This window comes from Myotis myotis, unplaced genomic scaffold (assembly GCF_014108235.1).
Source record: "Myotis myotis isolate mMyoMyo1 unplaced genomic scaffold, mMyoMyo1.p scaffold_m19_p_2, whole genome shotgun sequence".
NCBI lineage: Eukaryota > Metazoa > Chordata > Mammalia > Chiroptera > Vespertilionidae > Myotis > Myotis myotis.
This window is the reverse complement of record NW_023416324.1, coordinates 105,211,905-105,235,534: the sequence shown is the minus strand read 5'-3', so window position 1 is coordinate 105,235,534 and position 23,630 is coordinate 105,211,905. Positions and strand designations below refer to the sequence as shown.

Genomic DNA, 23,630 nt, shown 5'->3' with positions numbered 1-23,630 from the left:
CATAGAAACAAACACAGGGAAGGAGCCAAAATGGGAAGATGAAGAAACATGTCACAAATGAAAGAAATGGAAGAAAGCAAACTACTGGATATAGAGTTCAAAACCACGGTTATGCCGAAACCGGTTTGGTTCAGTGGATAGAGCGAAGGCCTGCGGACTGAAAGGTCCCAGGTTCGATTCCAGTCAAGGGCATGTACCTGGGTTGCGGGCACATCCCCAGTAGGAGATATGCAAGAGGCAGCTGATCGATGTTTCTCTCTCATCAATGTTTCTAACTCTCTATCTCTCTCCCTTCCTCTCTGTAAAAAATTAATAAATATATTTAAAAACAAAAACAAAAAACAACAACAAAAAAACACAGTTATAAGGTTACTCATGAATCTTCTAGAAACCTCCAAAAGAAAAAGAAAAAAAAAAGGGGGGGGGGGGAAGGACCAGTCAGAAATTAAGCATACACTGACAGACATAAAGAATAATATACAGGGAATCAATAGTAGAATAAAGGATTGTGAGCATCAAATCAACAATTTGAAATATGAGGAAGCAAAAAACACCCAACCAGAAGATCAAAAGGAAAAAGGAATCCAAAAATATGAAAATAGTATAAGGAGACTTTGGGACAACTTTAAGGGTACCAACCTTCGCATTATGGAGGTGCAGAAGAAGAGAGAGATCAATATACTGAAAACCTATTTGAAGAAATAATGACAGAAAACCTCCCATACCTGGTGAAAGAAATAGACTTACAAGTCCAGGAAGCACAGAGAGTCCCAAATAAGAGGAACCCAAAGAGGCCCACACCAAGATCCATCATAATTGAAATGCCAAAAGCTAAAGACAAAGAGAATCTGAAAAGCAGTTAGTTATCTACAGGGGAATGCCCATATGAATGTCAGCTGATTTCTCAACAGAAACTATTCAGGCCAGGGGGAGTGGCAAGAAATATTCAAAGTGATGAATAGCAAGAACCTACAACCAAGAATATTCTACAACCAGCAAAGCTATCATTTAGAATGGAAGGTCAGAAAAAGAGCTTCACAGACAAGAAAAGGCTAAAGGAGCTGCTCACCACCAAACCAGTATTACATGAAATGTTGAAGTGTATTCTTTAACAAGAGGAAGAAGAAGAAAAAGAAAAAGATAAAAAATATAAACAATAAAAAGGCAATAAATACATATCTATCAACAATTGAATCTAAAAATCAAAATAAACAAATAAGAAATCTAATGAACAGAATAAACTAGTGAATAAAATAGAATCAGAGGCATGGAAATGGAACAGACTGAAGATTCTCAGAGGGATGGTCGGGGGGGGAGAGGGGGAGGAAGAGATTAAACAAAGATCTTATATGCATACTAGAGGCCCAGTGCATGAAATTCGTGCACAGGGGCAGGGGTCCCTCAGCCCGGTCTGCACCCTCTCCAATCTGGGATCCCTCGGGGGAGATCTGACTGCCAGTTTGGGGCCTAAACCAGCAGTCAGACATCCTTCTCACAATCCAGGACTGCTGGCTCCTAACCACTCGCCTGCCTGCCTGCCTGATTGCCCCTAACCACTTCTGCCTGCCAGCCTGATTGCCCCGTAACTGCTCCCCCGCCAGCCTGATTGATGCCTAACTGCTCCCCTGCCAGCCCAATCACCCCCAGCTGTCCTCCCCTGCAGGCCTGGTCACCCATAACTGCCCTCCCCTGCTGACCTGATCTCACCCCCAACTGCCCTCCCCTGCTGGTCTGATGGACCCCAACTGCCCTCCCCTGCCAGTCTGATGGATACCAACTGCCCTCCCCTGCCAGCCTGATGTCCCCCAATTACCCTCCCCAGCAGGCCTGGTTAACCCCAGCTGCCCTCCCCTACAGGCGTGACCACCCCCAACTTCCTTTCCCCTGCTGGCCTGGTCGCCCATAACTGCCCTCACCTGCTGACCTGTTCTTACTCCTAACTGCCCTCCCCTGCCAGCCCAATCACCCACAACTGCCCTTCACTGTTGGCCATCTTGTGATGATGTGAGGGTGTCACATGAGGGCGCAAGGACCACCTAGGCTTTTATTAGTATAGATATGCATTACTTATGGACACAGATAATATCGTGGCGAAGACCTGGGGCTGGGAGGGAACCAGGTGGAGGGGGGAAATGGGGGGAAAAATAGGGACATTTGTAATAATCTCAACAATAGAGATTAAAAAATAATAATAATAAAAGAGAAAGCAACAACAAAAAAGGGAATAGTCTGTTACACATATAAGAAAAGTAGTTTTCAGAAAGTTTTTATAAGGTTGGAAGAATTCAGAACCCTTTAGTAGAACAAAAGATTTGGGATATATTTTGGATGAAATATACTTTTAGTTGTTACTTTTGGTAAATTTGTACAAACTGGGCAAATTTCCTGACCTAATACAGAAATTTTTCCATCTCTACTTTGAATTATGGTTTCACATATGTGATGACATTGAAAATCTTTAGAATATTTTAAAAAATAAAATATAAACATCACTTAATAATCTACTAATTTAATGTTACACCAGATTGCTGTGTCATCAGGTCTCTACCCAGATGCTAATATTATTACAGCAGAATGCTATGGATATGCTGTGATCAAATCTCTGATGCTATTTTGAGGCCCAACACACTTAAACTCAAAAAACCTAACTTACAATAAGGGGATTAATATAAAGGAGAAAATATTTGCCTAATGTGGAAAAGCTTAGAATTATAATTTTGCAGGTGGATATCTTTAATAAAATAAAAACTTAAATCTAATAAAACAAAATTCACTGGGATAAATCTGTATATTAGTAAGATATTTTATAACAATGGAAATAAATGTCTTATCTTGGTTCTGTGCTTGAAGTGCTGGACATTTTTCTAAACCACTAACAGGGGTAAAGACTTCAGTGTAGTCCTTCTGAGTGTGTAATATGGCTTCCTTGACCTCAATTTAGGAGTTTGGGTTTGAACTTGAAACAATTTCTTCAAATTCACAGTTAACCTGAGTCACCATTCCTGTAACTATACAGGAACATTATAAAATTTTGTATAACATTTTTTCTATAACATTATAAAATTACTGATTTTATGTATGTCCTATTTTAAAACATCTTTATTAACAAATGGCATATATTCAGTGTAGAAAAAAAACCTAATTCCAACAGATACAGAGGAAAATTACCCATAGTCCCAACAATTAAGAAATGAATTTAGGAGAAAATGGCGACCAGCAGGAAGGTAGGGAGGGAGAGAGTGTGAGAGCGCAAGGAAGTGATAGAGGAGTATGTGGACGCGTGTGGTGTGTGTGTATGAGCCAGGGACAGTTAGATTCTGCAGGTCTTTTAAGGGGCTGCTAAACCGGGCAGTCTTAGGCAGCGGAGTCCCGCTCCCTGCACGGACACTCTTGGGCGGCCAGCACAGGCACGGCGACCACGCCATCTTGGGAAACAGAGCTGCTTGACACTAGGATCCTGGCCTCTGCACCACCCAGTCTGATCTCAGATGCATACCAGGACCCTGCAGCCACTGGGGACAGAGACCTGTGACCACAGCTACAGACCTGCGGACACCAAAAGTTCAGAAATCCCAGCAGCAGGTCCGTGAGTAACAGAGCCCATTCCCCCTTCCCGCAGGCTTGCAGGCAGCACCAGAGTAACTAACTGATAGACCCACCCCTTGCCTGGGCCTCAGCGCTCCAGGAACTTTAGCCTGGAAGTGCTCCAGCACCTTGGAGCTGATCCCATGTAGGGCCGGCTTCTGAGCCCTGGGCTGGAAGCAAGCACGCGAACCCCAGGAACTGAGCCTACAGGCACTGCCAGCTTCAGAGCCCCGGGCTGGGAGCAATCACGCGAACACTGGGAATTTGTCCCGTGTATCACAGGCCCAGGGACCCAGATTCTCTGGGCAGGAGGCAGCACCAAGCACCAGTGACTTGACTGTGTTTCTTATCACCTGCGCCTGAGATCCTGGTTCCCTGTGCATTCATACTAAGAGCCAGTGACTCTAATTCCTGGTGCAAGAGCACACAGGGACCCTGATTCTCAAGGCAAGGGTACGCGAAGCAACAGAGACTCTGATACTGGATTCTGGGGAACTCTGACTCCTGGCGCATGCTAGGGGGCTCTGGTTTTCAACACGCTTCAGGGAGGTCTCTGTTTCAGCACGGAGCAAGCAGGGTCCCTGATTCTAAGGGCGCGTACGAGGCCACATTGAGCGCTGACAACACTGACTCAGAGCGAGCCTGGTTCCCACCATCCCACCACAACCACACATCTTAGTGTCAGAGCTCTTCAGTGACACTAGGGTGGTGGGAGGCTCCCACTGCACACAACGCAGGCCCACGCAACTCAACGTTTGAACCATCGGGAGATAATCAGAATGAAGAGACGAAACAACACCCATAGGAAAGACAATGAGGAGTTGCAAAGAAAGGACATTAATGAAGTTGAAGCATGCAACATGACAGAAAAAGAATTCAGAATAATGGTTGTACAATTCATTCACCGGATGGATGAGAAAATCAACAACCTCTGCAAGAATCAGGAAGAAATGAAAAATGATATAGCTATAATCAAAAACACCATGGAAAGTTTCAACAGCAGACTAGAAGAAGCAGAGGACCGAATTAGTGAATTAGAAGATAAGGCAGAGAAACAAGCTCAATCTGAACAGCAACTGGAGAAAAAAATTAAAAAGCAGGAGGAGAGCCTAAGGAAGCTTTGGGACAACATGAAATGAAGTAACATACGCATAATAGGGCTGCAAGAAGGACAAGAAGAGCAGCAAGGATTAGAAAATCTATTTGAAGAAATAATGTCAGAAAACTTCCCAGATATGGGGAAGAAAAAAGTTACACAAGTACAGAGAGTCCCAGGCAAGATGAACCACAAAAGACCCACATCAAGACACGTCATACGACATGATATTATACATACAAAACCCTAGAGACTCCATCCAAAAGCTACTGGACTTAATACATGAATTTGGCAATGTAGCAGGATACAAAATTAACCCCAAGAAATCTGAGGCATTTCTATACACCAATAGTGAACTTTCAGAAAGAGAGATTATAAAAACAATCCCGTTTACCATCGCACCAAAAAAATTAAGCTACCTAGGAATAAACTTAACTAAAGAGGTAAAAGACCTCTACTCAGAAAACTACAGGACGTTGAAAAAAGATATAGAGGAAGACATAAACAGATGGAAGAACATACCGTGTTCATGGATTGGTAGAATCAACATCATTAAAATGTCCATACTACCCAAAGCAATCTATAAATTCAAAGCACTTCCCATTAAAATACCAACGGCATACTTCAGAGATCTAGAACAAACTCTCCAAAAATTCATCTGGAATAAAAAAAGACCTCGAATAGCTGCAGCAATCCTGAAAAAGACCAAAGTAGGTGGGATCTCAATACCAGATATCAAGATGTATTACAAAGCCACTGTTCTCAAAACTGCCTGGTACTGGCACAAGAATAGGCATATAGATCAATGGAATAGAATAGAGAGCCCAGAAATCGGCCCGAACCAATATGCTCAATTAATATTTGACAAAGGAGGCAAGAACATACAATGGAGCCAAGATAGTCTCTTCAATAAATGGTGCTGGGAAAATTGGACAGATATATGCAAGAAAATGAAACTAGACCACCAACTTACACCATATACAAAAATAAACTCAAAATGGATAAAGGACTTAAATGTACGACAGGAAACTATAAAAATTCTAGAAGAATCCAAAGGCAACAAAATCTCAGACATATGCCGAAGCAATTTCTTCACTGATACAGCTCCTAGGGCACTTGAAACTAAAGAGAAAATGAACAAATGGGACTACATCAAAATAAAAAGCTTCTGCACAGCAAAAGAAACCATCAACAAAACAACGAGAAAACCCACTGTGTGGGAAAACATATTTGCCAATGTCATATCCGATAAGGGCCTAATCTCCAAAATTTATAGGGAACTCATACAACTTAACAAAAGGAAGATAAACAATCCAATCAAAAAATGGGCAAAGGACCTAAATAGACACCTTTCAAAAGAGGACATTCAGAAAGCCAAGAGACATATGAAAACATGCTCAAAGTCACTAATCATCCGAGAGATGCAAATCAAAACAACAATGAGGTACCATCTCACACCTGTCAGACTGGCTATCATCAACAAATCAACAAACGACAAGTGCTGGAGAGGATGTGGAGAAAAAGGAACACTTGTGCACTGCTGGTGGGAATGCAGACTGGTGCAGCCACTATGGAAGACAGTATGGAGTTTCCTTAAAAAACTGAAAATGGAACTCCCATTTGACCCTGTGATCCCACTTCTAGGAATATATCCCAAGAAACTAGAAACACCAATCAGAAAGGATATATGCACCCCTATGTTCATAGCAGCACAATTCACCATAGCTAAGATCTGGAAACAGCCTAAGTGCCCATCAGTAGATGAATGGATTAGAAAACTGTGGTACATCTACACGATGGAATACTATGCTGCTCTAAAAAGGAAGGAACTCTTGCCATTTGCAACGTCATGGATGGAACTGGAGAGCATTATGCTAAGTGAAATAAGCCAGTCAATGAAGGAAAAATACCACATGATCTCACTCATTCATGGATAATAGAGACCATTATAAACTTTTGAACAATAATAGATACAGAGGCAGAGCTCCCTCAAACAGATTGTCAAACTGCAGCAGGAAGGCCGGGGAGGGTTGCGGGGCAGGAGGTAGGGGGGTAAGAGATCAACTAAAGGACTTGTATGCATGCATAGAAGCATAACCAGTGGACATAAGACATGGGGGGATAGGGGAGGCTAGGGGACTGTCTAGGGCGGGGGGATAAAATGGACACATATGTAATACCCTTTTTTATAATTTAATCAAAAAAAAAAAAAAAAATAAAAAAAAAAAAAAAAAAAAATAAAAAAAACAAAAAAAAAAAAAAAGACACGTCATAATAACGATGGCAAATGTACAAGACAAAGACAGAATCTTAAAGGCTGCAAGAGAGAAACAGAGAGTTACCTACAAAGGATCCCCCATCAGATTATCAAATGATTTCTCAACAGAAACACATGAGGCCAGAAAAGAATGGACAGAAATTTACAAAGTGATGCAAAGCAAAGGACTGAATCCAAAAATACTCTATCCAGCAATGCTATCATTCAAAATTGAAGGGGAAATAAGAAGCTTCACAGACAAAAAAAAGGCTAAGGGAGTTTATCACCACCAAGCCAGCAATGCAAGAAATGCTAAATGGACTGGTGTAAAAAGAAAAACTAAAAAGCCCAGAAAGAAAACAGTTACATAAAAAAATAGAAATGGCTACAAACAAGTACCTTTCAATAATAACTTTAAACGTAAATGGACTAAATGGTCCAATCAAAAGACATCGAGTGGCTGAACGGATAAAAAAACATGACCCATATATTTGCTGTCTACAAGAGACCTACCTCATTAGAAGGGACTCACACAGACTGAAAGTGAAGGGATGGAAAAATATCTTTCAGGCAAATGGAAATGAAAAAAAAGCTGGGGTAGCAATACTTATATGAGACAAAAGAGACATCAAAGTGAAGTCCATAAAAGGAGATAAGTAAGGCCACTTCATAATACTAAAGGGATCAATACAACAAGAGGATATAACCCTGATAAAAATATATGCACCCAATGCAGGAGCACCCACATACATAAGAAAACTCCTGGAAGATATCAAGGGAGAGATCGACAACAATACAATCATAGTAGGGGACTTTAATACACCACTGACATCACTGGATAAATCAGCTAGACAAAAACTCAGCAAAGAAACGGCAATCCTAAATGACTCACTAGATCAGATGGACTTAATTGACATTTTCAGAACACTTCACCCAAAAGTCACAAAATATACATTCTTCTCAAGTGCTCATGGGACATCTTCAAAAATGGACCACATATTGGGTCACAAACAAAGTCTCCCCAAATTCAAGAAGATTGAAATCATACCAAGCATCTTCTCAGACCACAAGCCATAATATTAGAAATAAACTACAATAAAAACAACTCAAAATACTCAAACCCTTGGAAGCTGAATAGCACGTTATTAAATACTGATTGGGTTACCAATGAGATCAAAGAAGAAATTAAAAACATCCTGGAAACTAATGACAATGAAAACACAACAATCCAAAACCTTTGGGACGCAATGAAAGCAGTCCTGAGAGGGAAGTTTATAGCTCTACAGGCCTATCTCAACAAACAAGAAAAAATGGTAGTAAATCATCTAAATCTACAGCTCCAAGAATTAGAAAGAGAGCAACAAGAAAAGCCCAGAATGAGCAGAAGGAAGGAGATAATAAAGATTAGAACAGAAATAAATGACATAGAGACAAAAAAAAAAAAAAACAATACAGAAAATCAATGAAACAAAGAGCTGGTTCCTTGAAAGGATAAACAAGATTGACAGACCTCTAGCCAGGCTCACCAAGAAGCAAAGAGAGAGGACCCAAATAAACAAAATCCGAAATGATAGAGGCGAAATAACAACAGACCCCACAGAAATACAAATGATTGTTAAAAAATACTATGGACAACTCTACTCCAACAAACTAGACAACCTGGATGAAATAGACATATTCCTAGAAAAATACAACATTCCAAAACTTAATCAGGAAGAATCTAAAATTCTCAATAGGCCAATAACTATGGAAGAAATTGAAGCAGTCATCAAAAAGCTTCCAGCAAACAAAAGTTCACGACCAGACGGCTTCAGAGGGGAGTTTTACCAAACATTCAAGGAAGAACTAAAACCTATCCTCCTCAGACTACTGCAAAAAATCCAAGAGGAAGGAACACTTCCAAGCTCATTCTATGAAGCCAGCATCACCCTAATACCAAAACCAGGGAAAGTCAACACAATGAAAGAGAATTACAGGCCAATATCCCTCATGAACATAGATGCCAAAATCCTCAACAAAATCTTAGCAAATCGGATCCAGCAGTACATCAGAAAGATCATACACCATGACCAAGTAGGATTTATCCCAGGGATGCAAGGATGGTACAATATCCGCAAATCAATAAACGTGATACATCACATAAACAAACTGAGAGAAAAAAAACCACATAGTCATATCAATTGATGCAGAAAAAGCATTTGACAAAATTCAACACCCATTTTTGATAAAAACTCTCAGCATGGTGGGAATTGAAGGATCATACCTCAACATAATAAAAGCCGTATATGACAAACCCACAGCCAACATCATACTCGATGGACAAAAACTAACACCATTTGCCCTAAGAACAGGAAGAAGACAGGGATGCCCCCTCTCACCACTCCTGTTCGACATAGTACTGGAAGTGTTAGCCATTGCAATTAGACAAGAAGAAGAAATAAAAGGCATCCAAATTGGAAAAGAAGAAGTAAAACTGTCCTTCTTTGCAGATGACATGATATTATACTTAAAAAACCCTAAAGACTCCATCAGTAAACTATTAGACTTAATAAAAGAATTTGGCAAAGTAGCAGGATACAAAATTAATGCCAAGAAATCTATGGCATTTCTATACACCAATAGTGAATGTGCAGAAAGAGAGACTAAAAAAGCAATCCCATTTACCATCGCACCAAAAAAATTAAGCTACCTAAGAATAAACTTAACTAAAGAGGTAAAAGACCTCTTCTCAGAAAACTACAGGATGTTGAAAAAAGAGATAGAGGAAGACATAAAGAGATGGAAGAACATACCGTGTTCTTGGTTTGGTCGAATCAACATCATTAAAATGTCCATACTGCCCAAAGCAATCTATAAATTCAATGCACTTTCCGTTAAAATACCAATGGCATATTTCACAGACCTAGAACGTACTCTCCAAAAATTCATCTGGAATAAAAAATGACCCCGAATAGCTGCAGCGATCCTGAGAAAGAACAAAGTAGGTGGGAACTCAATACCAGATATCAAGTTGTATTACAAAGCCACTGTTCTCAAAACTGTCTGGTACTGGCACAAGAACAGACATATAGATCAATGGAATAGAATAGAGAGCCGAGAAATCAGCCCCAACCAATACGCTCAATTAATATTTGACAAAGGAGGCAAGAACATACAATGGAGTCAAGATAGTCTCTTCAATAAATGGTGTTGGGAAAATTGGACAGATACATGCAAGAAAATGAAACTAGACCACCAACTTACACCATACACAAAAATAAACTCAAAATGGATAAAGGACTTAAATATATGATGGGAAACCATACAAATACTAGAAGAATCCAAAGGCAACAAAATCTCAGACATATGCCGAAGCAATTTCTTCACCGATACAGCTCCTAGGGCATTGGAAACTAAAGAGCAAATGAACAAATGGGACTACATCAAAATAAAAAGCTTCTGCACAGCAAAAGAAACCATCAACAAAACAACAAGAAAACCCACTGCATGGGAAAACGTATTTGCCAATGTCATATCTGATAAGGGCCTAATCTCCAAAATTTATAGGGAACTCATACAACTTAACAAAAGGAAGATAAACAATCCAATCAAAAAATGGGCAAAGGATCTAAATCGACACCTTTCAAAAGAGGACATTCAGAAAGCGAAGAGACATATGAAAACATGCTCAAAGTCACTAATCATCTGAAAGATGCAAATCAAAACAACAATGAGGTACCATCTCACACCTGTCAGACTGGCTATCATCAACAAATCTACAAACGAGAAGTGCTTGAGAGGATGTGGAGAAAAAGGAACACTTGTGCACTGCTGGTGGGAATGCAGACTGGTGCAGCCACTATGGAAGACAGTATGGAGTTTCCTCAAAAAACTGCAAATGGAACTCCCATTTGACCCTGTGATCCCACTTCTAGGAATATATCCCAGGAAACCAGAAATACCAATCAGAAAGGATATATGCACCCCTATGTTCATAGCAGCACAATTCACCACAGCTAAGATCTGGAAACAGCCTAAGTGCCCATCTGTAGATGAATGGATTAGAAAACAGTGGTACATCTACACGATGGAATACTATGCTGCTGTAAAAAAGAAAGAACTCTTACCATTTGCAACAGCATGGATGGAACTGGAGAGCATTATGCTAAGTGAAATAAGCCAGTCAATGAAGGAAAAATACCGCATGATCTCACTCATTTCTGGATAATAAAGACTATTATAAACTTATGAACAAAAATAGATACAGAGGCAGAGCTGCCTCAAACAGACTGTCAAACTACAGCAGGAAGGCCGGGGAGGGTGGGAGGGCAGGAAGGGTGTGGGTAAGAGATCAACCAAAGGAATTGTATGCATGCATATAAGCATAACCAATGGACATAAGACAGGGGATTGTCAAGGGCGGGGGAAAAAAAGGAGACATATGTAATACTCTTTGTAATACTTTAAGCAATAAAAAAAAAATCAAAAAAAAAAACAAATGAATTTAAAAATTATGTATTTTAGCAGTTACTTTGAATATTTTTAAACCAAAGTGGATTCATGTACATAGTATTCTGTAACATATTCTTCTCTGCTAAACAATAAAGCATGAATACATTTACATGTTAAAATAAAAAGTTGTTTGATTATTTTATTGAGGCTATTTCAGCCTGCTTTTCTTTTTTTTAAGATGCTTTTTTTTTAAAGACAACTTTTATAAGAGTTTATGAGCCAAACTGATGACGTATTCAAGGAGCAAGATCTCACCTGTTCCTAAGGTCTTTATTTTAATACGAATGGAAAAGATATTTGCAAACAACAGCTCCAACAAGGGGTTAATATCCTAAACATATAAAGAATTCATACAACTCAACACCAAACAATACAGTTAAAAAATGAGTAGAGATCACTTCTTCCAAGAAGATATATAAATGACAAACAGATGAATGCAAAGATGATATTCAACTTCACTAGCTATTGGGGAAATGCAAATCAAAACTACATGAGATACCACCTCACACCTGTTAGAATGGCTCTTATCAACAAAGCAACAAATGACAAGTGCTGGGGAGATGTGGAGGAAAAGAAAGCTTTGTTCACTGCTGATGGGAATATAAAGTAGTAGTCACTATGGAAAACAGTATGGAGGCTCCTCAAAAAATTAAGAATAGAGTTAGTGCCCTGGTTTGGCTGATTGGCTCAGTGGATAGAGCATCGGCCTGAGAACTGAAGGGTCCCAGGTTCGATTCCAATCAAGGGCACATGCCTGGATTGTGGGCTCAATCCCCAGTGTGGGGCGTGCAGGAGGCAGCCGATCAATGATTCTCTCTTATCATTGATGTTTCTATCTCTCCCTCTCCCTTTCTCTCTGAAATCAATAAAAAATATATATTTAAAAAAAGAATAGAGTTAGTTACCGTATGACCCAGCAATTTCTCTTCTGGGTATCTGCCCAAAAAACTCAAAAACATACATTTGCAAAGATATATTGTGTTCATTGCAGCATTATCCATGGTGCTAATAGCAAAAGTGCCCTTCAATAGATGATTGGCTAAAGATGTGGTCCCTGTCTACGATGGAATCCTACTCAGCCATAAGGAAGATGAAATGCCCAAACTTTTATTTTTTTTAAATCTATATTGTTGAAAGTATTACATATGTCTCCTTTTTCCCTCCATTGACCTCTTCTAGCCTGCACCCACCTTCTGCCCAGGAACTTCACCACTCTATTGACTGTATCCATGGGTTATGCATATATGCATACAAGTTCTTTGGTTCATCTCATCCCACCCACCTTCCCTCTGAGATTCCACAATTTGTTTCATGCTTCTAATCTGTTTCATGTTTCTATGTCTCTGGATCTATTTTGTTCATCAGTTTATTTTGTTCATTAGATTCCACATATGAGTATGATCATGTGATACTTGTCTTTCTCTGACTGGCTTATTTCACTTAGCATGACACTCTCCATCCTGTCTCAAAGGCTAAGAGATCCTTCTTTTTTATAGCTGCATAGTTCTCTCCCTTTCTTCCATCCTTGGTTATCAGGGTTCTCTCCAGCTAATCTTTAGTTGACTTTCCAGTATTTTAATTGTATTTCCAGTTTGGTCCTGGGAGAGTGTCAGTATAGCTTTCATTACTCCTCCACCACTTTCTGACCTCCCCCCATCCTTTTCTTTTAAATCTATATAATAAGCAACCGGGGTCATAACGACTGATTACGACCAAAGACTCAACCAGACTAGAAGTCAGTGCTGGGTTGCTGTGGTGACCCAGCACTGACTGCGCCACTGTGGGCACCCCCACCCAGCACTGACTGCCAAGTGGGCTGCAGATCAGGCCTGGAGAGAGGCCTGCAGAGAGGCAGGTCTGATCCGTAGCCTCTGTAGCAGCTGTTGATCAGAACTTGCCTCTCTTTCTCTCCCAGCCTGGCCAACAGCCATGTCTTCATTTCTCTCCAGGCCTCCAACGGGGCTGCTGATCAGCCCTGCCTTTCTAATCAGGCCCCGTTGATAGGCCGAGAGATGCTGACTGGCATAGAAACTGACTAATCAGAACCAATTTGGCTGGCAGAGGAGGGCAGTTGGGGGAGAGATCAGGCCTGCAGGGGAGGGCAGTTGGGAGCGAGATCAGGCCAGCATGGGAGGGCAGTTAGGGGCTATCAGGCAGGCAGAGGCAGTTAGTGGACAATCAGGCAGGCAGGTAGAGAAGTTAGGGATGATCAGACCGGCAGGCAGAGGGGTTAGGGCAGCCATGGCAAACTACGGCCTGCGGGCCGGATCCAGCCCGTTTGAAATGAATAAAACTAAAAAAAAAAAAAAAGACCGTACCCTTTTATGTAATGATGTTTACTTTGAATTTGTATTAGTTCACACAAACACTCCATCCATGCTTTTGTTCCGGCCCTCCGGTCCAGTTTAAGAACCCATTGTGGCCCTCGAGTCAAAAAGTTTGCCCACCCCTGGGTTAGGGGCAATCAGGCAGGCAGGGAGGTGAGTGGCTAGGAGCCAGTGGTCCCAGATGCCTAACTGGCTGCTGGACATCCCCCAAGGGTCCTTGATTGGAGAGGGTGCAGGCTGGGCTGAGGGAACAACCCACTCCATAAACAAATTTCATGCACTGGGTCTCTAGTATCATATAATATCCATCTAAGGTAATCATTATGAAAGCGGTACATTTTCATAGAAACAAGTTTAACAGAACAAGATCAAGTCACCTAATTTGCACATGAAAAAAGACATTTCTGAAACTAATTTGACTTGCAGTAAAAATTTACTTTTGCATAAAAACCACCATGCCTTGGTTACCATGAACTTGAATCATTGAATGATTTGGAAAAAAAAAGAAAGGATATGGTTGGAAAAGTTTATTTGCCAATGAAATGACATGATACTTGGAAACATCTTGATATTGTGAAAGAAGGACTAGGAAAGCACTGCCATCTAGTAGATGGGGCCTTCCCAGAACAGCCTAACTACATAAACAGTTTTCTGTACTTTTCTTAGCTGCCAGCATAAATGTTTGCAATTTTTAATGAAGAAAACAGATGTAAATGGAAGGCCAGTGTGGTAGGTGACCTCTTCCTATGTGGTGAAAAATCCAAGAGGGAGGTTTCCAGTCAAAAGTCTTGGTTTTAAATGTATCTTAATTATCTATGAAAATAAATTAAGTTAGAAAGGTTAAGAAATAAAGGTTTCCAGTCAAAAGTCAGGGTTTTCATGTATCTTAATTATCTATGAAAAGTGAATTGAGGTAGAAAGGTTAGGAAATAAAGTTTTAATTTTGAGAACTAAAACTAATGAGTTTTATGCTCAGACCTTTTGAAAAATATTGTCATTTTCATATTCACATTGGGATTCTAACAGACTAATCAATAATACATGCAATAAATATTTATTTTTTTGTGAGGTGTCTGAGGTGAGGGAAGTACTAGTGAGGGAAGTACTAATGTTTATATATAGATGGGAATTTTAGGTATGGCCAACTATTTGGGTGATCTTTTTCTTCCTTTAAAAAAAATTATTTCCCAGGATATTTTAAACAAAACTGTATATTTCCCACTAATCTTAAAAAAAATCTCTTTTGTAGCCCAAACCAGTTTGGCTCAGTGGATAGAGCGTCGGCCTGCGGACTGAAAGGTCCCAGGTTCGATTCTGGTCAAGGGCATGTACCTGGGTTGCAGACATATCCCCAGTAGGAGATGTGCAGGAGGCAGCTGATCGATGTTTCTCTCTCATCGATGTTTCTAACTCTCTATCTCTCTCCCTTCCTCTCTGTAAAAAATCAATAAAAAATATATTAAAAAAAAAATCTCTTTTGTAAATAATCCTATATAATAAAGAGGTAATATGAAAATTAACCCTCACACACTCACAAGATGGCTGCCTACGACCAGGCCGGCAGGGGTTTAGTGAGGGATGACAAAACGACTGAACAACAGGCTGCGTGGGGCGACCAGGCTGGCAGGGGGATAAGTGAGGGATGACCAAACGACTGAACAAACAGGCTGTGTGGGGTGACCAGGCCAGCAGGGGGGTTAGTGAGGGATGACCAAATGATTGAACAGCAGGCTCTGTGGGGCAACCAGGCTGGCAGGGGTGATAGTGAGGGACGACCAAACTACTGAACAGCAGGCTGCATGGGGCAACCAGGCCGGCGGGGGGGGGGGGGGCAGTTGGGGGCCACCAGGCCAGCAGGAGGGGCAGTTGGGGTGACCAGGCTGACTTGGGGGGCCAAATAGGGGCAAACAGGCCAGCAGGGGGCAGTTGGGTGTGACTAGGCCAGCAGTAGGGGCAGTTGGAGGTGACCAGGCTGACTTGGGGGGCCAGTTAGGAGCAAACAGGCCAGCAGAGGGGGGCAGTTGGGGGTGACTAGGCCAGCTGGTGGTTTCAGTAAGAGGCAACCAGGCTGGCAGGAGGGCAGTTAGGGGTGACCAGGCAGGCAGGGGGAGTATTAGGGGCGATTAGGCTGGCGAGGGGGGGGCAGTGATGGGCGACTAGGCCGGCGTGGGGGCAGTTGGGGATGACTAGGCTCTCAGGGGGGCAGTTTGGGGTGACCAGGATGGCAGGGGGGGCACTTGGGGGTGACCAGTCTGGCGGTGGGGGGGATAAGGGGTGATCAGGCTGGCACACAGAGGCAGTGAGGGGCAATCAGGCCAGTGGGGTGGGGGGGCAGTTAGGAGTGACCAGGATGGCATAGGGGGAACTTTGGGGGTAACAGGCTGCCAAGGGGGCAGTTAAGGATGATCAGGCCGGCAAGGGGGTGCAGTTAGGGGTGACCAGGGAGGCAGGCAGGTGAGCAGTTAGGAGCCAGCAGTCCAGGATTGTGAGAGATGTCTGACTGCCAGTTTAGACCCAATCCCAGGGATCGGGCCTAAATTGGCAGTCGGACATCTACCAAGGTGTCCCGGATTGGAGAGGGTTCAGGCTGGGCTGAGGGGATTCCCCCCTCCCATGCATGAATTTCACGCACTGGGCCTCTAGTACTAAATAAAAGATATATTTTCACATGAATTGCTTTATTTTTTCCTTCAAAAACAATTTTGTATAGAACATGAATGATTAATGTTTGCATCTGTAAGTTTACAACTTCAAAATTTTTTTGTTATAGAGGCACATCAGAGTGACCATATTGATTCTTGAAGTGACATTAACTAATGCCATAACTACATATTTCCTGCCTTGGAATTTTTTTCCTGAATTACCATGTAGTTTGTAAGAAATGTGAGTGAATTAGTTGCTGTTCATGTCTTCTGTATGCTCTACAGATTGAATGTAACTCAGTCTACAATATCTAACACAGATTTTCCCATTGTAATTGATATTGTACTTGTTTTAATAGCATTTTTAAGTTTTAGTACAATAGAAATATTTGGATGAAATCTCAGATATTTTGGAGGATTTTTGTAGAATTGTACTGGACGGATTACCTCAATTGTCCTATACCTTAAGATCTTTTTTAGAGTCTTAGGGAGCTAGAAAAATTTACTTGGCACTTCTGTATATTTTCTACCATCATATTTAATGGAATGACATCTTTTTCTTTTGAGTCCATCTCACCTTTCCAATGAAGAGTCAAGGATATAAGCATAACTAGAGGCCTGGTGCACAAAAATTTGTGCACTCGGGGGGGGGGGGGTATCCCTCAGCCTGGCCTGTGCCCTCTCGCAGTCTGAGACCCCTCAGGAGATAACGACCTGCTGGCTTAGGCCTGCTCCCGGGTGGCAGAGGGCAGGCCCAATCCCTAGGTCCAGCCCCTAGTCGGGCTCAGAGCAGGGCTGACTGGGGGGTTGGGGCTCCGTACCCTGTCAGCACAGAGCAGGGCCCATCAGGGGGTTGGGGAGCTTCCCCCTGTCACACACAGAGCAGGGCCGATCCGGGGGTTGAGGAGCTCCACCCGTCACTCACAGAGTAGGGCCGATAGGGGAATTGGGGCACCACCCCCTGTCACACACAGAGCAGAGCAGATCAGGGGGTTGGGGCACCGCCCTCTATCACCCACAGAGCAGGGCCAATCAGGGGGTTGGGGCGCTGCCACTGTCACACTCAGGGCAAGGCCGATGGGGAGGTTACGGCTCTACCCCGTCACACACAGAGCAGGGCCGATCAGGGGGTTGGGGCGCCACACCCTGTCACACACAGAGCAGGGCCGATAGGGGATTGAGGCTCCGTACCCTGTCACAAACAGAGCAGGGTGGATCAGGGGGTTAGGGCGCCGCCCTCTATCACCCACAGAGCAGGGCCAATCAGGGGTTGGGGCACTGCCACTGTCACACTCAGGGCAGGGCCGATGGGGAGGTTATGGCTCTAACCCGTCACACACAGAGCAGGGCCCGTGGGGGGCGGTTGGGGCATCGTACCCTGTCACACACAGAGCAGGGCTGATCAGGGGGTTGGGGCGCCGCACCCTGTCACACACAGAGCAGGGCCGATCAGGGAGTAGGGGCAACCCTGTCACACACAGAGCCGCAGGGCGATCAGGGGGTTTGGGAGCTCCCCCTTATCAGGCAGGGAGCAGGGCTGATCAGGGGGTTGGGGCGCCTTCCCCTGTCACGAACAGAGCAGGGTGGATAGGGAGGTTGTGGCCCCACCCTCTGTCACACACAGAGCCTCAGGGCGATCAGAGGGTTTGGTCGCTGCCTCCTGTCACGCTGATCCCGGTGCCGGGAGGCCTCGCGGCTCCACTGATCCCAGTGCTGGGAGGCCTCGCTGCTCCGCTGATTCTGGTGCTGGGAGGCATATTACCCTTTTACTATATAGGATAGAAGCCTGGCGCATGTGTGGGGGCCAGCTGGTTTGCCCTGAAGGGTGTCCTGGATCAGTGTGGGGGTCCCCACTGGGGTGCCTGGCCAGCCTGGATGAGGGGATGATGGTTGTTTGCAGCTGGTCACACCCCCTTGAGGGTGGGGGTCCCCACTGGAGTGCCTGGCCAGTCTGGGTGAGGGGCTGAGGTCCGTTTTCAGGTTGGCGGGTGACTGAAGCTCCCAACCTGTCCTTTTTTTCTTTTTTTTTAATTCTGGACCAGCTTTAGCTCTGAGGCTTGGCTCCAGCTCTGAGGCCTCAGCTGCTGAAAACAGGTATCTGGTTTGTTTGGGTTCTATAATTGTAACACTGTTGTGGTCCTGCTCACTCCAGCTCTCAGATCCCGGCTGGCTGAAAGCAGGGATCTGCGTTTGTTCTATAATTGAAACAATGTTGCAGTCCTGCTGGCTGAAGCCCGGCTGGCTGAAAGCAGGTTTCTGGGGTTTTGTTTAGCTTCTATATTTGTAACAATGTTTCAAACTGCAGGCTCAGAGGCCGGCAATGCAGGCGGGGACTTTAGCTTCCTCCGTCACTGAAGCAAGCAAGCCTCCTGTTCACTTCAAGCTGCCTGGCTGCCGGCCACCATCTTGGTTGGCAGTTAATTTGCATATCACCCTGCTTAGCCAATGGGAAGGGTAGTGGAGGTACGGCTAATTACCATGTTTTTCTATTATTAGATAGGATAAGGATTTCAGTTGCTTCCTGTTAAAAGTTAGAAAGTCGTAGCCAAAGTTAGTTTGCTACAGCTTCACTGTCTTGAAGTAAAATAATTAGTTTTTGAAAAGACATAATAAGTAATGAAAAATAAAGATCTGCAGATGTTCATACCACTACAGGTATTAATAATGCAGTGGAGCGTGGCTAGCATGACTCAGTTGTTGAGCATCTACCTATGAACCAGGAGGTCATGGTTCAATTCCCAGTCAGGACATATGCCTGGGTTGTGGTCTTGATCTCTAGTGGTGGGGGGTGGTACTGATGTTTCTATCTATCTCCCCCTCTCCCTTCCTCTCTGAAATCAATTTAAATTTTTTTTAAAAAAAGTGCAGCAGAAACTGTAGTAATTTTCTGTTGTTGATCCTCATCCAATGATATTTTTCCATTGGTTTTTAGAGAAAGTGAAAGGGAGAGGGAGAGACAGAGACAAACGTAGATGTGAGAGACATGCATTGGTTGGTTGCCTTCTGACCAGGGCCAGGATGGAGCCTGCAACTGTGGTATGTGCCCTTGACCAGAATAAAACCCAGGACCACTCAGTCCACAGACTGATGCTCTATTCACTGAGCCAAATTGGCTTGGGCACGTGTAGTAATTTTTTTTTTAATATATTTTATTGATTTTTCATAGAGAGGAGGGAGAGGGATAGAGAGCTAGAAACATCGATGAGAGAGACACATCGATCAGCTGCCTCCTGCATACCCCCTACCAGGGATGAGCCCGCAACTAAGGTACATGCCCTTGTCTGGAATCGAACCTGGGACCCTTCAGTCCACAGGCTGATGCTCTATCCACTGAGCCAAACTGGTTAGGGAAAGTGTAGTAATTTTTTAAAGTAAATTGGCAGAATTTTCCCTAAGATGTTTAAATCTAGGTATATTAAAGATTTGTTTGAGTGCTGAGAATATATCTTACAGTGTTTATCTCTTTTCTCCATCCGTATTCTCTCACCCTCTTCCTCATCCAGAACACACACAAGGACCCAGATTTTACAGAAAAAAAGGAATGCCAACAGGTGTTTAAGGAGAGGAGAAGGAGTCACAAAGGAGATGCTCTTTTAGATCTGAAGGGGGTGGGTGGGAAGCAGTATTTTACTTTAGTTTATTGTTGATAGGATTTGTGGGTGGCTGTAATTAGGAGCCTGTTTTCATATGCAAGCTTTTTTTTTTTCCTGAAATCAGTGCCCCAGAAGCCTACTTGACAGTAAGCAGCATAGTTTAGTGCCTTTTGGTAATCAAGTTTATATAGTATTTGTTTTGTGTGGTGATGATTAGTAAGAGATCACACTGCCACTGCCCCATTCACTGTAATTATCTATGCTGATCTTTTAAACATTTACCTTATTACTAATTTACTCTTCACATGACTGCTTTTACTTGTAGTGTTTTTCTAATAAGTCTTATTAACCTAATTAAAAATGTATGTTTCATTGTTTGAAATTTTTCTTTAATAGTGTCTCTTCTGATATCATTCCTTACATAATGAAACTAAAGGCCCATGCACAGGTGGGGTCCCTTGGCCTGGCCTGTGGGTATTGGGCTAAAACCAGCTCTCCGACATCCCGAGGGGTTCTGGATTGCGAGAGGGTGCAGGCCAGGCCGAGGGACTCCTTTGGTTCACGGTCGGGGCTGGGGAGGGACCGCAGGAGGGCTCCAGGGTATGTCCAGCCCGTCTCTCTCAATCCCAATCAGCCAGACCCCAGCAGCAAGCTAACCTACCGGTTGGAGCGCCTGCCCCCTGGTGGTCAGTGTACATCAAAGCAACTGGTCAAAAGGTCGAATGGTCAGAGGGACAATTAACATATTAGCCATATATATGACCTATATGATTTATAATGCATTTTTGGCATTTCTAGAGAAAGTTTGACCTACTTTATGGTTCATTGTCTGGAGATAACATTGTTCAGTGTATACCTCTAAGTGATAAATATTAGTAGAATTATTAAAGAAATGTACCCAGTTATATGTACCAATTACATGGAACAAAAGTACATTGAGAGTAGAGGATTACTTTTGTTGAAACAGTTCTCCTTTATTTACTAGATTCTCCTGAACTATTTCGGAAACTATGTACCTAATGCATGGACACAGGACAGTGGCTGCACTCTTTGTGAATTGGATACAATTGACTTGTCTGCAGTAAATGTGAGTGCAATTGAGTGTGTGTGAAATGTAATAACAAAAATGACATTGTCATGAAATACAGTGATTTGTAAAAAAGTGATAATATAGTCTTGATAAATAGATAATGGATTTATAAAGCTAAAACAATGATTCAGATAATTGCTAGATTTGTGTATATCTGAACTATTTTTTAAAGCAAAACCAGCTAATAATTGACCTCCATAAAGGGGCTTGGTTGCTAATATTTAATAGCTTGCTATAATTGGTGTTCTTGTTTTATTTTAGTCTGCTAACTTGGTAAAGCATTGACAAATGGTTATAGTGCTTCAGCATTTTTATTGACTAATTTTATCTGTGCTCGATTTTAAATTTTTGATTTAAAAATAATAATATATTATATAACTAAGGACTATTTTAAGTATTCTACATATACTAACTCATTTAAACTTCATAAAATTTTCAGTAGATAACATTATCAACTAAGTTTTATAATGAGAAAACTGAGGTATATACACAGGTTAAGTAACTTGTTTAAGGGCATATAATTTTTGTGTTGGAAGTAGGAATTGAACTGTGGCAATCTGGCTCCAGATCATATATATATATATTGATTTCAGAGAGGAAGGGAGAGGGAGAGAGAGATAGAAACCAATAATGAGAGAGAATCTTTGATCAGCCGCCTCCTGCACACCCCCTACTGGGGATAGAGCCCACAACCCAGGCATGTGCCCTTGACTGGAATCAAACCAGGAACCCTTCAGTCCACAGGCCAACGTTCTATTCACTGAGCCAAACCAGCAAGGGCCAGATCCTATATTCTTGATCACTGTACATTTTTTCCTAGATGTCATGTATATCATATATGCCAGGAACTGTGCTACTTATATATACAGAGTGAAAATAATACAGTAATTAATAAATAATGATACAAGAATAAATTTTGTGTTTTGCATACTCACAACTATAAACCTACTTTTGCCCCACCCTGTATATATTTTATAGAGAATTATACTGTACTTTATCAGTTGTACTTACAGGATAAATGAGCAATGGAAATATTATTTATCTATAAAATATTTTTAAACAACCAGAGCAGTTTTAGGATATTCTTTTTAAAAAAAAAGAAATGTTTTTATTGCTATTAGAGAGGAAAAGAAAGAGAAAAAGAAACAGTGATGTGAAAGAGAAACATAGATCGGTTACCTCCTGCACACAATGAAACCTGGGCATGTGCGCTGACCAGGAGTGGAACCCACAACCCTTCATGTGCATGGGATGGTGCCCATCCAACTGAGGCACACTGGCCAGGGCCAGTTTTAGGATAGTCTATAGGAACAGTTTTCTTCCAAAAAATTGTTTTTGTAACTTGAGAGTCTATTATGTGTATGCATTCTAGGAATGATTTTGATCATTAAGGCTGATTCCTTATTTCATACACCTTAAGTTCATTGTGAATCTATAGATTGCCAATAAGTATAACTAATAGACAAATATAAAATTCCCAGTAACTTCTGGACCCATGCAAATACAAAACACTCTTACTGTAAAACATTAAATTTCCTGAATTAAATAGTTCCTATTCTTATCACTATCTGAAAGGAGGATAAAGAGTAACTCATGCATATTTAAGAGTTGTTTGTTTGTTTTTCCTGACTCACTTTCCTGATTTATCGGGGTGACATTGGTTAATAAAATTATATAGGTTTCAAGTGTACAATTTTATGATACAGAAACTGTATATTGCATTGTGTGCCTACCACCCAAAATCAAATATTCGATCATCATATATTTGACATCCTTTACCCTTTACTACGCCCCTCCCTCGGGTAACCATCATACTGCTGTCTGTGTCTATGAGTTTCCATTTTATATCCCACATGTGAGTGAAATCATATGGTTTTTTCCTTTTCCTGACTTTTACTTCACTTAGCATGATATTTTCAAGATCCATCCATGGAGTTGCAAATGGCAGTATTTGCAACATTTCTTATGTCTGAGTACTATATTTCATTATTTCTCCACCCGACTCAGATTAGTCACAGAGTGCACCTGTCACTTAGGAAAAAAATGTTTCTGTAATCACAATTCATAGGTTTTCAGATATTGTGCTCTGCAACTCAACATTCACTGAAGAACTTTTAATATAGTGCTCTATTTTCTTGAAAATAAGAATTTTTAGCCAATCTCTCCAATAACAAACTCTTTCCTATCTGGAAAGAATGCCAGAATATTTCTGAATGAAGCTGTGTCATGATGTTTAAAAATTTATCCCGATCTTTTTTCAAGAAAGTAGTTCTATATTCTGGAGGGTAATACTTTTTATGTTTGGTTTCATTTACATAAACTTTCTGGTGCAAAGATAGAAAAATATTTATGTTAAATTTTTATCTTTTGTTTGCATATAGGAGTAAATCACTTGATTCTTAGGCTATTTTGTCTTATAGCTTATTAAAATATACTAGAAAGGAAAAACATTCTATTATGCAAAATAAATTTCTTATATGTTTTATATATGTAGTTATCATACAATAGATATAAAAATTAAAATTATGTGGGTAGTTAGGATCTCAGTC

General features: G+C 41.8%; 1 protein-coding gene across 5 annotated transcripts in view; it reads left to right on the top strand.

Annotated features, from left to right (window-relative positions):
- The window catches only part of PLOD2 (procollagen-lysine,2-oxoglutarate 5-dioxygenase 2), a 302,336-nt gene that overhangs the window by 193,959 nt on the left and 84,747 nt on the right, over positions 1 to 23,630 (top strand). For all 5 annotated transcript variants that reach the window (XM_036349575.1, XM_036349574.1, XM_036349576.1 and 2 more), the window contains one exon: positions 20,977 to 21,078. In XM_036349575.1, coding sequence (XP_036205468.1) covers positions 20,977 to 21,078 — 102 coding nt within the window. The remainder of the gene's footprint in view (positions 1 to 20,976; positions 21,079 to 23,630) is intronic.